This window comes from Rhea pennata, chromosome 2, assembly GCF_028389875.1.
Source record: "Rhea pennata isolate bPtePen1 chromosome 2, bPtePen1.pri, whole genome shotgun sequence".
NCBI classification, from domain to species: domain Eukaryota; kingdom Metazoa; phylum Chordata; class Aves; order Rheiformes; family Rheidae; genus Rhea; species Rhea pennata.
In genome coordinates this window covers 158,833,739-158,849,549 of record NC_084664.1, presented here as the reverse complement: position 1 = coordinate 158,849,549, position 15,811 = coordinate 158,833,739, and the positions used below count along the sequence as shown (strand labels likewise).

The 15,811-nt window shown below is 42.4% G+C and overlaps 1 protein-coding gene across 1 annotated transcript in view; it reads left to right on the top strand.

The window, feature by feature from the left end:
* COL22A1 (collagen type XXII alpha 1 chain) overlaps nt 1-15,811 on the top strand; it is a 235,298-nt gene that overhangs the window by 103,613 nt on the left and 115,874 nt on the right. The window contains exons 11-12 of the mRNA XM_062568435.1: nt 3,824-3,877; nt 5,470-5,505. Of these exons, the coding sequence (XP_062424419.1) occupies nt 3,824-3,877; nt 5,470-5,505 (90 nt within the window). The remainder of the gene's footprint in view (nt 1-3,823; nt 3,878-5,469; nt 5,506-15,811) is intronic.

Sequence of the window (15,811 nt, the reverse complement as noted above, 5' to 3'; positions counted from 1 at the left end):
TAGGCAGCTTAATTAACAGATCTTGATGCTAGTGGCTGTCCCATCCCTGCAGGTGGGTCACTGAATGGCTCTGCAGATTTGTGCATGAATTTTCCCTGGCTTTAGTTGTCTATGACTTGCATAAAGCTAAGGGAGGACTGTGCCCCAGTCTCCGAGAGCTGGGGAGGATGCAGTTTAAATCCAGGCTCTGACAACGATTTGGTACAAAGAGCTGATGATTTGAGACAAACAACTTAGCTTCTCTGTGTGCTAAATAAGGCAAGTAATAGATTTGGTTCCTGACTAGCAAAGATGCTGTGATTAAGTGATATATAAAGCCCTTGGTAGCAGTTCTCACATAGCTATTGCTGATTGTCACGGCCTTATTCCACGTGCAGGGACTAATGCGTTGTCCCTCCTCTCTATCCTTGAAGCATTATTGAGCACTACCCAGACTGAAATACTGACCTCTGGGAGAAAAGCAAAAACTATTTGTAACTCCCCACTATTAGCAACTGATGCTTTATTTTTGGAAAGACATTGTCCTCACAAAAATGAGAATGGCTTCTACGTTATGGGGTTTTAAATGTTAGTAATATGTTCTAGGATCATTCATCTTGTCTCCTCATTTCTAAGGTTCAAGGGTTGTATTTTAAATTTTGTGTGTAATGAGGAGGGTTGTAAAATTTTAAGGTTAAAAAAACGGGTTTCACTTGTTACAGGAATCTGAGAGCTGGGCCTTCATCAAAATAAGTTGTAAGTTATTGACTAAACTCATGAGTTTTGATTCAAACATACTAGGAAGTGAGTGCAACATAAGAAAAGACTGAGCATTAGCTGACTAAGCAAAGAAGTGGGAGTAAATTAATGAGTAAGGAAAGAAATTATCAGAAAAAGGTGGAATCTGAGAGGCTTCAGGACTCTACAGCAGAAAGCATGACTTCTGACTCAGAGTAAGCATCTCTTATTTAGGGTGAACTACAAGGTTGAGGTCTACTTCTAAATAATTGGGACCCAAGGGATATTTGGGTAGACTGCAGGCACATGAGCATTACCTAAGAATATGTTACAGGCTGATACTGAGAAATACCCTGTAAGGGACTATATGGCCCTCTCAGAATCTAGGCAAGCAGCTGGTTCAGCTGTATTAGAAACATTTCTCTGATGACTCTCACCAGCTGCGTGCTATGAGTCTCACCAGAAGATACAAATACGGACACAGGTCAGCTAAGGGGGAGGGAAAAAACGTCTGCTAAAGCAAGGAGGACTATGAAGCTCCTTGTCTAGTCCAAGAAAGGTGGTTTCTCCCTGCCCCCACTAGACTAGCAGTAGCTGGTCACTCAGTCATTCCTTATCCAAGGAAGGAGTAATGCCTACTTCTTTTGACTCCTTTTTAAGGAAAGAAACAAAGAATTGGGAGGTCTGTTAGATGACTGCCACAGTTGCTCTATTTTTCTGGGTTTGAAGATAGAGACTTGCCTACAGACTCTGGTATCAGAGCTCCAGTAACATATCCCCTCTTTTAGAGAGGGGAAGTTTGGACAAGCTTTTCCTATGGTGCTGTCTGACTTGTGAAGATACTCCAAGCGTATATACAGTGTGGGAAGATAACAAGTTTCTACTCCTCCCTAATTTAAGCCTCCAAACCGAGGGCAAAATAGAAGCTTCTTGCAGTTATTAGAGAGAGAAATCTCCCAGAGATGAACCCCTCTGCCTCAATCATCCATGCTGCCAAACTGAGGGTAATGTATTGTGACACAGCATATGCATTTTAGAAGGAGATACAGTAAAGGAAGCTACTGGGGAAAAGCGAGGAAGGAAATAGCCTGGGAAGAACTGGAAAATGCACTTGAAGCTAGGTCCTATTGATAAGTACTAGATGCTAACAATTAGCAGACCAGTGTAATTTATTTTCCTTCTATGCACATCATGGTTGCTGCGTTGTTTAGAGGCAGCCACGCTAGCTGGACAGTCAACAAGCTTCTGCTCTGTTCCAGCACTGCTATCAATATGTGCTCCGAGTTTAGGAAAAATTGCTTCCTGTCCAAATCATAGAAATGATCTTGCTTATCTGTCTTTAGGATTTTGTGAAGGCCAGAGTATTAGACATGCTCTAAGGGGATACATCTCTTTTCTCCAAAATTAGAAAGGAGTTTTGCCTATAAGAGACAACTGTACAAAACCTTCTATGAACTTTGCCACAGCCTACTAGAATTGACTGTGACATTAGTTTTGCATACATGTCTCTTGCTCTGTGAGGGTTTTTCCCCTTTGGCAAAAACACAAAGAAACCTTCATCTTGCCTGTGGTTTTTAAAGTGTCTTGGCGGGGGGGGGGGAGCATAATTCTGAGAAAAGGTTGAGGATCTGGCGCAGCTAAATACATTTTATGGACATATATCAGGACAAATTAAATTTAGCTGTAACATTAAATCCTATTCCAGTCCATGTGGGGGAGATTTGGGGTGTGCAGGAGTCACTGAATGTATTATTGCTGTGGTGCTTTAGGAGTACTGCTCTAGGTCTGGGACTCTTACAGCTGGATATTGTGTCCACAGTGAACAAAACTAGATCCAAAGCACTTAAAGTCACTATAAACAGGAGACAGTAGGAGGTACAAACAAGTGAGGAAAGTGCAAAGAACAGTGACATAGTATTTGTTAGTGATGGATGGGGAGCTCAACACAGTCTATTTCTGGCGTATCCTTTTTGTGTTAGGACAAGGAAGGAGCGAGGTAGGGGAATGTAGGCAGAGCACTCTGTCCCCCAGCAGTGCTGCAGAAATCAAAAGATCTGCTGGCAATGCTGAGGATAGCCTTAAATTGTTTTTAGTTGTGGGTATATGCTCAGCTGGCCCCTCTTCCAGTATTGCAACTGTGCAGTGGTATGTGAGAATAATTTGCAGGTGTTTTTTGTACTTGCCATTTTGGGTGCAACTTCTAGCTCTGTAGTGGATAGATATATATCAAATGGTCCATCTCCCTTGTGTGTCTATCCCTTTCCCTGCCCCACAAACTATTTTTTTTCCTAGGAACTGAGAGAGGAAGAAGTAGTTCTGGCTGGGTTTTGCTTAACCAACTCCTCTCTATGCATTTACTTTTCCAATCTTCATTCTTCTCCCCATAATTATCTATGTTTTCACTTGTGTTTTTTCCCCCTATTCCATGATTCTCTTCTCTCTTTTCCATTTGAACAAGTAGGGAGAGTGCCTGTGTGTTGTACATTTGTGCTAGAAGAGGGAGGTGTCAGCCAATCGTGAAAATCTAGTATGAATGAAAAAATCTTTTTTGAAACTGGAAGGAGAGAAGTAACTCTTAAATTGTGAAAATACTTACAGACTTATTTTTTCCCATATTTTAGGTTTGTACTCTCCAGGTCTTGTGCAAACTACTTCCCAATGCATGTCGTCCTTTCTGGCTTAATAGGATATAAGGCCTTTTGAGATACCCAAAAAGAGAGTGCTCTTTGGCTTACCAGGGCACACAGGGATTCTAACTATATTTTAAAATAAAAAAAGAGTATAAAATCAATTTTAAAATTTGGACATTAAAACCAGTATAAATGTAGTGGTGTCCACCGAGTCCTAGTAGGAACTAGAATCTTGTCCATAGAGGCTGGTGGGAACAGAACAGAAGAGTACATGATCTCAGCCAGAACCTAGTTGCACTTTACGAAGAAAACAAGTCAACCACAAGCTAGTAACAAAATACAAAGACTAATGTGGAACAGCCCTCAGCTGAAGTCAAGCGGGAGGGCTAAGAGGAAATCTTACCTGTTATCTTCATGCCTGTCAAAAGTGGAATGAGTTATCGCTGTGGTATCAACATCCTTTCTTCTTTTTCAAGGGAGAAAGTGGCAGCCAAGGACTTCCTGGACTCCGAGGAGAAAAAGGAGAGTCAGTAAGTAAGAATAAAGAGTTGGAAAACCGAGTAGTTGTGTTTCCCTACACACTGAGCCTTTTCTCACAATCCCATATACTTTGTTGAATACATTCCCTTTATCTCAGGGAAAAGTTGATCTTTCTAGTGCCTGGCAGCATTCCTTAGAGAGGGAGAAATGGATGGGGATGATAACTGGCTTAGTACTGGCTTTTTAATTAAAATATGTTACTTGGATGTACTTGATTTTAGCACAGCTGTGTGTTGAATGAGGGCAGTACAAGGCAATTTGCACACACAGAAGGTGCAAGTCTGTCTCAACTCTTTTACATTCAGGTGAGTGAGATCCAGCTTTCCCCAGGTGCAATTAATGCAAATGCCAGACTGAGTTTTTAGGCAAGAACATCGTTAACCCTGTTTAAAATTCAGTCTAATGAGAGTTGTTGGCATCTTTGATTCTGGAAACATCTTAGACTCCATGGAATGGAGAACAAGAGATTTTTCTGGGGCTGGAGTTGGAGAATTGGGGAGGGAGTTTTCTGTTTTAGTTCATCATTGATTTCTTTCTTTTTTTTTTAATCAAGAAATTATGGCCATGGAATGTCACTTAACCTAAACTAGCAGTCCTGTAATTTGTGTGTATATATACACATACATTCAGATGACAGAACATCCTGTGCTTCAATTTCTGCCCATTGCCTCTTGTCCTGTCACATGGGATAACTGAAAAGAGTTTGTCCCGGTCCCCTTGACACCCTCCCTTCAGGTACTTGTACACATTGATAAGATCCCCCCTCAGTCTTCTCTTCCCCAGGCTGAAGAGGCCCAGCTCTCGCAGCTGTTCCTCGTGGGGCAGGTGCTCCAGCCCTCTGATCATCTTTGTAGCCCTACGCTGGACTCTCTGCAGCAGCTCCCTGTCTCTCTTGTCCTGGGGAGCCCAGAACTGGACACAGGACTCAAGATGAGGCCTCTGCAGGGCTGAGTAGAGTGGCAGGATCACGTCCCTCAACCTGCTGGCAACACTCTTCCCAATGTGCCCCAGGAGACCATTGGCCTTCCTGGCCACAAGGGCACATTGCTGGCTCATGGTCAACTTGTCCTCCACCAGCACTCCCATGTCCTTCTCTGCAGAGCTGCTCTCCACAAGGTCAGCCCCCAGCTTGTCCTGGTGCATGGGGTTATTTCTCCCTAGGTGCAGGACTCTGCACTTGCCCTTATTGAACCTCAGGAGGTTCCTCTCTGCCCAGCTCTCCAGCCTGTCCAGGTCTCTCTGAATGGCAGCACAGCCCTCAGGTGTGTCAGCCACTCCTCCCATCTTGGTATCATCAGCAAACTTGCTGAGGAGGCACTCTGTCCCCTCATCCAGGTCATTGATGAAGAAGTTGAACAGGCTGGGACCGAGGACTGAGCCCTGGGGGACATCACTAGCCACAGGACACCACTAGCCACACATACATATATGTCAAAATGTTTTTATATGTATACGTGCACAGATATATATATTTATATACATGTGTGTATATATATATATATATATATATATATATGAAAAAAATCATAATTTGACATCTTTGATGTCAAAAGTACATTTTTCTTTCCTCCTTTCTTCCTAGGGCAGAGCCTATGGCAGGGGAGAAAAAGGAGAAAAGGTAAGATCTAATCCTTCATTGGGCTAAATAAACTACAGATGCTTTATGTTGTTTTGTTTAGCTCAGAGGTTACTTTTGGAGTCTGCAGAATGTAGGAGATGATACAATTGGATCTTTGTGGGAAGCTTTTATGCCGGTTTAAGCTTTTTTCCACAGGAAGGGTGGGAAAGGGTTCTTTGTGTTCCCTTTGTGTGTTGAACATGAAAAACTCTACCAACTTGAAATCTTTTTCTTTGTGTAAATGGCAGAGATTTCATGGAGGATAATGAAATAAAGGAACTGTCTTGGGATGGATGAAAAACAAAGGAAACTGAGTTTGAGTTTATTGAATTTTTAACAGGGTTAAATTGGAGTCCTGAAGAAACTGCTATAACGTTTCATCTCATTGAATATTTTCATTAGTAACCTAAAGGAGGAAAGGCAGAATATTTTCTTATTGCAAATACTAAGCAGCACAGAGAAATTAGGCTTGAAGGTTAAAATTAAGGATACAGAGTAATGCCATGGAAAACTACTTGGTCATCTATCTTGGAGAAATACGTTCAGTAGGAAAGAAAACATCACTGGACTAATTTGTAGTAAAATAAATACGGTTTTCCAGACATCTATGGCCACAAACTCCAACAAAAAGCATCTGCAGATCCAGACTGCAGAAAAGAGGTAGCAGTTTTCCTCTGTAGCTCTATATCACACCCAGTTGGAGACATTTTCTTTATTACCAAAATGAAATTTCAAGTTACAGAGAACAATAGGACAAGACTGACAGGGTCTAGGAGATAGCTCAATAAATTAAGAAAGAAGGCATGGATCATACTGAAAATGAGATTAAAGATCTACGGAGCAGGATGGTCTCTGGCTACCCAGTTGCTCAGGAGATGTAAAATAATATTGGATTGTGGTCTGAAAGTAAGAACCCTGAACAAACAAGACCATGGTATTTACGATCATTGCATCTTCTCATTTGTTTTCTCTGTGATTATGATATATTGATTGTATATGGTGGTACACCATGTGAAATTACATTCTAAATGAGGGTTGCTTATGGCAGAAAATATTAGTGAGCCAAGCCACAGGCATGGGAGCTGTAAAGAAAGCATTTTGGCATTCGTCTTCCTGCTGTCCTCCTACTGACAGCCAGTATTTAGCCTTTGAGACTCAGAATTCAGCCTTTGGAAACCAGCTCGTGTTTGGCAGGTGGTGAGAGTCAGCAGTCTGGGAAACATCATATTTACAATAGAGTTGTGCTGCAGCTGAAGTGAGTTCTTTTTTTCTTACGTTTTGGTCTCTGCAGAAAAGCAGCAGAAAACATTATTCCACCTATTTTATTGCCTTGCCTCGAAAAATAAGTCTGGACTAGGGGGAAGGAGAGGGAACAAAAAAGTCAAACCCAGAGATGCAATATATCTGTGCTGGACTTCTCTGATGAGGATAAGCCGAGCAGCATTGCTGAATGCCACAAACAAATGCGTCCGCATAGAGATCCATGAGATTATGGCCAGCTTGTTTTGTTTGTCTGGTACTCCTGCCAGTTGAGGCAGTGTGCGCCTGTGCTCATCAGTGGAGGATACCACGTGGAGGACACCTCATTACTCAGTGTGTCTCGTGCGTCTGGTCAGTGGTTGAGTTGCAGTGCCGTTGCTGATGGAGGTTAACGATATGCCTGCTGTGCATAGCTGGCTTGATTAAAATAGGAGCCTGGGGATATATGTATGTGTGATCGCATATGTAACTTTTCCTGGACGCAAAAGGTTGTTTTCAAGGTTGGCCTTCAGCAGCAGAAGGGGGAATGTGTCTACATACTGCAGTGAGGAACTGTGCATGTGTGTGGAACCAGCAATGCAGGAGGTGTGCATGTGATGGGGTGGCTGTTGCATGGAGGTGTTGAGGACTATGCCTGCTTTTTTTTTTTTTTTTTTTTTTAATGGTAAGAAAGATCAGAGGTGCATGAGAGAGTGGTAGCCAGACAGGAGGATGTGATGGACCTGGAAGGAGAGGGGTGGTGCAGTTCTCATTTATTTGCCTTCTGCACTGTAATGGCTGCATGAGTATGAATTATTTTCCCTCTTGCTGCGACAGCTTTGTTTCATGGATTTTTTGGCTATGGGCCAGTGGTAGGAAACCAGATCAGAGATGCTGCACTTCGAACAGCCCCAGTCTTTGCATGACCTTTGCTATATGTGTGCTGTGGGCCTCTTTATAAGGATGAGGCTCACGTCCTAAGTACTGGTGGAAGGTTACCCTGCCACTGAAAAGACTGAGATGATGTAATTAACACTATCCCCTTATTACTGTATTATTTTCCAGCTGTGCCAGTGCCAAACACCTGCTGGGTCATGCGTTTGCCAAGTGTTGTGTGAGGGCAGTTATGTGAGGTCTGAGACATTTGTTAGAGGGCAAATCCTGTCCCTTTCCAAGAGGATAGGGGAGGCTCTGGCCTTGCTTCTCCAGGCCATTTCCTCAGTTGTATATCTATGTTAAAGCCAGAACGATGCTTGTATTGATATGCATAACATAGCAACCTCGTCATTAGTGGTAAACCAAAAGATAATAGCAGCTGTGGCTAAAAACCTAATTCATATTGACAAGAGGATGTGTGTGAAAATCACTGTGATGGCTCAAGTGACAGCCTTGGCATGTTCTGCTATGCCTAAATATCTCAGTCTAATGAAGGATGCTTGTTATGTGCAGAAATGCGCATGTGCAGACCAAGGAAGCGTGCGTAGATGTACTATGCTATTGTCTGTGTTTATCTTCAGATGCTCATGTTAACTGCTCACAGGTGGGTTTCTTTGTTTAAATCTGATTCAGTTACCACTGCTTTATATTGGATCTTAGACTTCAGCTGTTGACAGTCATCTTTCAGCTCTTGATGTCTATGTTAATCCTTGTGGCATTTGGACATAGATTATATTTCTTCTCATAAATTTGCATCTATCTATTGAGTGCTTATCTACTTGTTTTAAACGTACCTGTGTTACCAAACTGCTGATTTACATGGGTATGTATCCTAACTTATAATACAATCCCTATGAGGCAATGCTTGGCTTTATTCCACAGGTTATTTGAACAGATGTTGGCTAAACCAGATGGACCCTTCCTGTAAGGGTTAGAGAACAAATCTTCAGACCTCTATTGCTCCAAGAGGAGTAGGTGCAAGAGATGAGTAAGGGGCCGAAAGAACAGCTGTAGAGCATTTTGGGGGATGATTCAAGCAAGACAGTGTTTCAGTGACTGTTGATCAAAGTCTGGGAAATGATGTTTGACAAGGGAGGTTCTGTACAGTATGATGTCTGCATTCCTGGGACACAGCCATCCGCATCACAGGCTAGCTTGCCCTTTTGGTACCCCCGTACAGACTTTACCTTAGAAGCTTTTAAAAATTTGTGCCCTTGTCTTGCAAGGTGTTGAGCATTACCTCCGTGGTGCTGAGCCACCCTTCTTGCATTGTAGAGAGCAAGGGCGATGAGAAGACTCTTCAGGTGGAAAGATGGCAAGTGGTGGACTTTGGAGGGGATGTGATAGAAATCTGTAAGACTTGTGGCATGGAGATACCAATAGGTAACCATTTTTCACCAGTTCTTCCATTGCAAGAGTTAAGTGAAAGCATGGAACTAGCTGATGCCAAGTTTAAAATAAGCAACGAAGTTGCTCTTCATACAATATGTATTCAAACTCCTCTTTACATTATGTTCTGGTGGTTAAAAGTTTGTGTGCTAAAGTACATACAAATTTAAGACCTCACAAGTGTTATTCAGTACAAAGACTGTATCTATGCTCAACAAAGTCGGGAAGTCACTGCAGAAGTCAAATTGCATACCTGCCATGCTCTATGCACTGTTGGCTACTGTTGTAGACAGGATGCAGGCTAGTTATGCCCTTGGTATGACTGCTGGTATCAGTTCTTGTGTTCTTAAATATAACTCTTGGTGAATATCAATCACACTCATTGCAGAGAAGAGGAGAGAAATTTTACTGGGATTCCTTGCCCAGGAGGGAGTGAACTTTATTGTTAGGTATCAATATAAGGTCTATGTGTCGTATCAATATGGGGTTGCAGATTCACTTCTGAAATGGCTATGGTTGTTTCAGATGTTGCCTCCTGTTTGATGTTCTCTTCTGCCTCCTTAGTAGAGATGTGGTAATTATCAGCACAAGTGATAATTCATTCAAGGGTGTCTTAGCCACCACTATCTGTAGCTGTTGAAGAAGAGTCTCTGGCTCCTGATGTGCAGAAGAATGAGATAAGAAATAGGTTTAGTCATGCACAGTCATAGCAAAGGGCTCAAGGGATTGCTACTGTGATTTCTTTCTTTCTTTTTTTTTTTTTTTTTTTTCATAGAAAAATAACTCTGTAGGAGAAGAAAACTCCAGCAAGGAGCATCCAACTTTTCCTGCAGAAACAATAAATGAAGGTTTTCATTTTGGCTTGCAGTGCCCTCACAGGAGTTCCCTCACTAATGTGTTTCCAGGAGTATCTGAGCTTTCTCTTCATGCTTTGTGTTTCCCTTCATGCTAATACTCACATATGCAGCAATGAACATGAAAAACAACTTTAGTAGATCAATTCTATATTCTCCTGACAATGTGTTTTCATGATAATGGCTTGTTACAGCAAAAATGCAGGAGCATTATTATAGGATTTCTAGTGATGATTAAACCTCTGAAGTGGCTTGGCCTATCAGTTATGGTGAGTGCAAGACCAAGTGTAGAAAAGAAAACTAGGCAGATAGCTAAAGCTATGGGCTAGACTGCAAGAGACCTAGGCTTAAAGCTTGGTTCTGACAGACTTGCTGAACTTGGGCAAGTTAGCTAATTTTTGTTTTGTAAAATGAAAACAGAGAGCCTCTTTTCTCCCAGTCTTCATATAGCTTGTCTCCCAGAGCCTTCAAATGAAGGTTTTGCTTCTCCTTCCCTTATTTATCTTCCAAACTAGAGTTACTGCCATTTTTAGGGCCTCTGGAAAAGCTGTGGAAACTTCCCCTATTGGAGGATGCAGCCTATCCACGTGGAGCCCTGTGCTCTACCTCTTTGCTTCAGGGCAGCTGAGTATAAGAAAGGTCTGACCTGAAAGCCATGCGCCTTCTTTACCCCAGCACTGTGCTGTCGGCGGGGCTTACCAGATTAGCACGAGCACGGTGCCTCTGGGTCAGCGCTGGCTCGTGTCCAGTAACTGTGAGCACAAGCAAAATGAGCGCAGGTCTGTCTACCAAAAGCTGCGCAGAAATAGTGGGAGTCTGACATTGTCTGATAGTTGGAGGGCAGGGGTGGCTTTTGCTTGGGTATTTTGAAAGTGTGTATTTTGGAACCGATAGGGCTCTGCATGCTGCTCATTTGCAGGTATGGCCCCTGTCCTCAGTGGCGTTTTTAGACACACAGTGCCATACAAATTTTGAAGTCAGATGCCTGCGTGTCAGAGAAACAAGGGGAATGGAGCTGAAGATGGTAACACACCAGCAGGGCAGGGGCCTCACCAGCCAGGGTCTATATTGCCACCACTGGTGAGGAAACAGGACAGGACTAATGATGGCAGCCAGGTTCAGCTGAGAGTCCAGGTCACCAGATGAGCTATAGTGATGAAATGAGTCCAAGGCCAAGCTGGGAAGCTGGATTGACAAGGCAGAATGAACAAGGTACATGGCAAGCCTGCTGCAATGTAGTTCAAACAAGGGCCAAAGATGGGAGTCTCAGCCTAAAAGCAGCTTTAATGCAAAGAAGCAGAGGAACCTCGAATAACTGGCTTAGACCCCGAGAAGTGGGTGTATGTACTTTGGGTACTAGCACAATGCAGAGCCTAGGCTTGTAGAGATTAAGAATTAGTCCTTAGGCCCACAATGTCTGAATAAAACTAATTATCACTCCAGGGGCTACCTTGTGTGCTCCTTTCATTGCTAAAACCTCTGCCCCATTATAACGAAGGTGCTCCAGAGAGGTCACAGGTTTTATCTAGATTGCTGTTGCATTCAGATATTGTCACCAAGTCTGTAAGCCGTCATGTTGTTGAGTTTATCTACAGCTGGCCAGTTGAGGGATGACGTTGAAAGATTTAGGAAGCAGTGGAGCAGCAGGCAGCAGGATCCTCTGAGCCCTGAGATCCAGGACAATGGCCGGTGTGCATTAAGGTGGTAAATACTGACAGTAGCAAGATAGAAAAATCATCTCTAGGTTTAGAAATACTACTGAGTTTGGAATTGAAATAAATAAGACTCTCAGTAACTGGTGTTCCTTGGAGACAGTGGCTGTGAGAATGTAGCCCCCTCAAGTTTGGGTTCTCAGTGCTTGGATCTTGTTAGTTTATTACAGGATTAAAAAAAAAAAAAAATACCATGAGCCTGGCTCAGACTGACCTAATAGTGAAAGCTGAAGACTGCGGTATCTGAAGAACTTTATTTTCTGCTGGGTGTCTTATCCCTTGGGATCCATTCTTTGCTACTGACTTCATCTGGTTAAGGTTATCCAGCACTTAACCTCTCAATCCAACATTTACACATCTGTATTACAGCACTTTATCCACTTCATAAGGCTGCCAGGCAGCTCTTTTGAGTCATTCGTATCTGTCATTTCTCTTCTGAACCTTCAGATTAAAGGGTAAGGTGTATTAATGTTCGTATCAGCTTTAGGACTGTCTGAGCACAATTTTGAAACGTCTTGTGTATGCAGGCAATTTCTGTCTACACATCTTCTTTTTTTTTGAGTTCTCTTGCCTGTAGTTAAAGTACATTCTGCACAGTTAAATAACTGTGGTTTGATGGAGTTCTTATCCTTAACAATAATTAGAGGGTTTTAGATAAATTCTGTGGTTTTCTGTGACCCAGAATAACAGCTGCAGATTGTAATAAACAACTCAAAGCCAGATCACATACTAATTGTACATCGTGACAACTTAATTCTCAGTAGTACAAGAATACTAGTAACTTTTTTTTTTTCTTTACATAAACTTAGAAAATATTCCTCTTCAGTTCTGGGCTCTGGCTTTCACGCACATTGTTGGTATGTAATGACATCTACTGGCAACCGGAAGGCTGTGAAATCTCCAGCACTCCTTTCTTTAGAGGATTTCTATGCCACAGTCCACTGGCCGTGTATAAAGGAAGCAGGTCAGAAAGCTTTGCCATCCCTGTGCTTCTGATATCCTCACCCCCAAAACAAACAAACAAACAAAAAAACCACCAAAAAACCCACCTTAGCCACCTTGGGCCAAGGGCAGAGGCAGGGTTGTAAGCTCTGGTCCCCTGTTGAAGTTAAGCAGCCAGATCTTTCCCTTTCCATAGTACATGCTGCTCATCAAAGCTTGCTGCCTGATCAGCTTACCTTAAGCATGGCTGAGGATGTCACCAGCCACGCAGGTGGAGAGGCAGGCGCGATGGATCAGGGACCATGTCTGGCAGCATGAGTGTTTCATACAGTTCTTTACTTGCCCAGACACCACCTAGGACACTTGGAATTTTCCCTTTTGGGTCTCCCATCATTCTTCCTCCAAGCGTTATCTAGAGGTATTTTGTCTCCTAAGGTCTACAAGACCTAGTGTCCCTGGCTTTGACATGATGATTTTACTCTCATGTGCTTCTGGGTGATGAACACATAGTAGCAAACTCCAAGCTAGGAAAATGCTTTCTTTGTGGCAAGCATGTTTGTTTTCCTGGTGAGACAGCAAGCTGAACATTAGTGGTCATTATTTCAAGAGAATCTAATGCATATGTTGCTGTGAGTGGGCCTGGGTCTCTGGAGACCCAGTTTTTAATTCTGGCTTTGTGCTGTTGGCTCTGTGGGGGATCTTGGCCTTAGCATTTTCCTGTCCCTGTGCCTCAATTTTCCCATTTGTAAAATGGGGAGAATGATCGTGATCTTTGCAATGGGCTCAGACATGAAAATGAGCTAAGGAAGAGCAGCACCTTATATACAAGTCTGATTGGACCAAAGCTCTTTATAATCTTGGGAAAGACTTGACTGAATGGCCTCAAGTATGCTTGGCAGCAGGCAGAGGCCTTGTGCTAGGGCAAGTTTTAAGTAAGTATTGGTAAAGCTTCAAGCAGGATACTGTCTTCAGTTTGGGCATGGCATTTCGAAGGAGGTGTGGTGCAAGTGGAGGGTCACTGCAGACAGCAGCAAGAATAATCATCAGTCTTGAGAATTTAACCACCAGGGAGGGATTGTGAGAAATGTAGTTTGTGGAGAGAGGAACAGACTGAGGAACTGGGGTGAACTTGATACATTTGCAAGGTACAAAAGCTGTGTGTAAAATGGAAGTGCTATCTTTTCAGTATGTGCTTGGGAGATGGGGGAAGAAATCATGAACTAGATGATGTGGTTAATCTTTTTTTTTTTAAAAAAAATCTTTCTATGTATTTCAATGAGGCACTGCAATAGACTCTAAGAGGTGACTGTGAAGTATCAGTAACAGCAGACTCAACAGCAGATCAACGTGGGATTTTGGAGAGACTTGGGAAGTGTAACTGTACCCCAGCACAGAACGCAGCATTCCTCCATCCTGAGACACTCTTCTCAGACACTATACAAACTATTACGGAAACTTTGGATGAGAGGAGAGGTGAGAGGATGACTGGGCAGTCCTGAAGCTGAGCAAAAAGAATTGGCAGATTTTTCTGACCAGGCAAAATATCAAACTAATACTTAAACAAACAAACAAGCAACACTATAAGCCAATCTCATGATATATATGACTGGGTTATTTTTCTATCTCAGTGAACACTTTCCCGCAAGCATTTGGCAAGCTGTTTGCCTGATCCTGAGCTATGGCAGATGCCAGGAAAGATCATCAGCTTTTACCTGAAGACAAGGAAATTTCTTAGGCAGAGCTGTTCAATTTTTCACGTTTCAAAGGATCTAGGAATGTGTCTTTAACAGAGGACCTGTTGTCCCAACCATGCAAACTGGAAAAACTGAAATTTTGATTTCAATAATAATTTAATTTTTCCATGTTAGTGAGACATCTCACTTGCCTTGTAGATGATAACTGTGGGGTTTTTGTTGTTGTTTTCTCAGCCTTCAGCCTCAGATACACAGTTTATGTTCATGTTTGTGCACTGGAGAAAGACAGAGTATTATCTGGTCTGGTTATACAGGGAAAAGCTGCATCCCATGGCTGTCACGTGCAAAGACAACACTAGCCTTTGCTATGTTAAAGCAGGGTATAGGTCATGTGTCCATCAATTTGTCATACTGGTACATGTTATTTTAAACATATTGTTCTTTTTGCTTTCCCTTTTCCATGGCAAGTCTAAGGTTGTCTGGCAGAAGCCATTATATACCATCCATGCACCTTGATTTAAACAGACATGGGGATTTAAATTGTGTTTTACTGTAACAGTCTTCTGCTGTTTGCAAGATCAGGATTGACTGAGTTGTTCCTTGGTTCATTTTCCTCTGAGAACTGCAAGGAAAGCTGCACCCCAGGAAATACTGTTGCTGCTTCTTGAGTTCAACTACTTGTAGCCCAAATGAGCAAGCTCTGCACTTTCTCCTGCAACACCAAGTTTATGGATAGCAGTGTAGCATATTCATTGATAAAACACCCTTTTTTTTTTTTTTTTTTTTTTTTTTGTTATAATGCAGAGAGGCTCTGGGTTTCTTCAAAAAAAGATATTTGCTGGACCATCTTGAAAACGATGCGCATACCCTTCCTAAACTAGGATAATATGATGAAGGGCCAATAGGCCCTTTCTGGTCTCATGGTATATTCAGACCCTTGAAACATACTGTCCCTTGAATTTCTTTTGAGAAGTACCTGCACAATGATGGTGTATCTTTTGGAAGCAGTTATGCTCTATTGAGTAAAGCCTTGATGATATTTATTTGCAGTGTGGAAAATGCCCTTAACTATCCTTTGATTAGCTGTCTACAAACTGGACTGAGTTTCATGATAGACTAGGCCCACCTACGACTTCTGTTGGCCCCTGCATATCCTCTCCCTATGGCTTTTGTGTGCATTAAATCAGAGTGTAATAGAGACCTGACAGATACGTTTTTCTTCTTTTCTTAGAAAGAACTAAAGCAAACTCTTAATTTGCTATGTTTTATTTCTGGTAGTGGTGGAAGATGGAGCCAGTTTTGGTATCAAACTTGCCAGATGCTAACAAGGTTAAAACTTCATTAAGCCGATATACTCCTTCATCTGTGCTTTCAAAAATGGCAGTCATTCATGCTGCCTGTCCAGTCCGCAGCTTTTGAAAATAGAGCTGAGTGACCTATATCCACTGCAGCTCTGCCTCTCGGTTGATCTGCAGATAATCCCTGGGTTTTAAGGAAACCTTTGTCCTTCTCTCCTCAGTCCAGAAAGCAAACTCAGAAC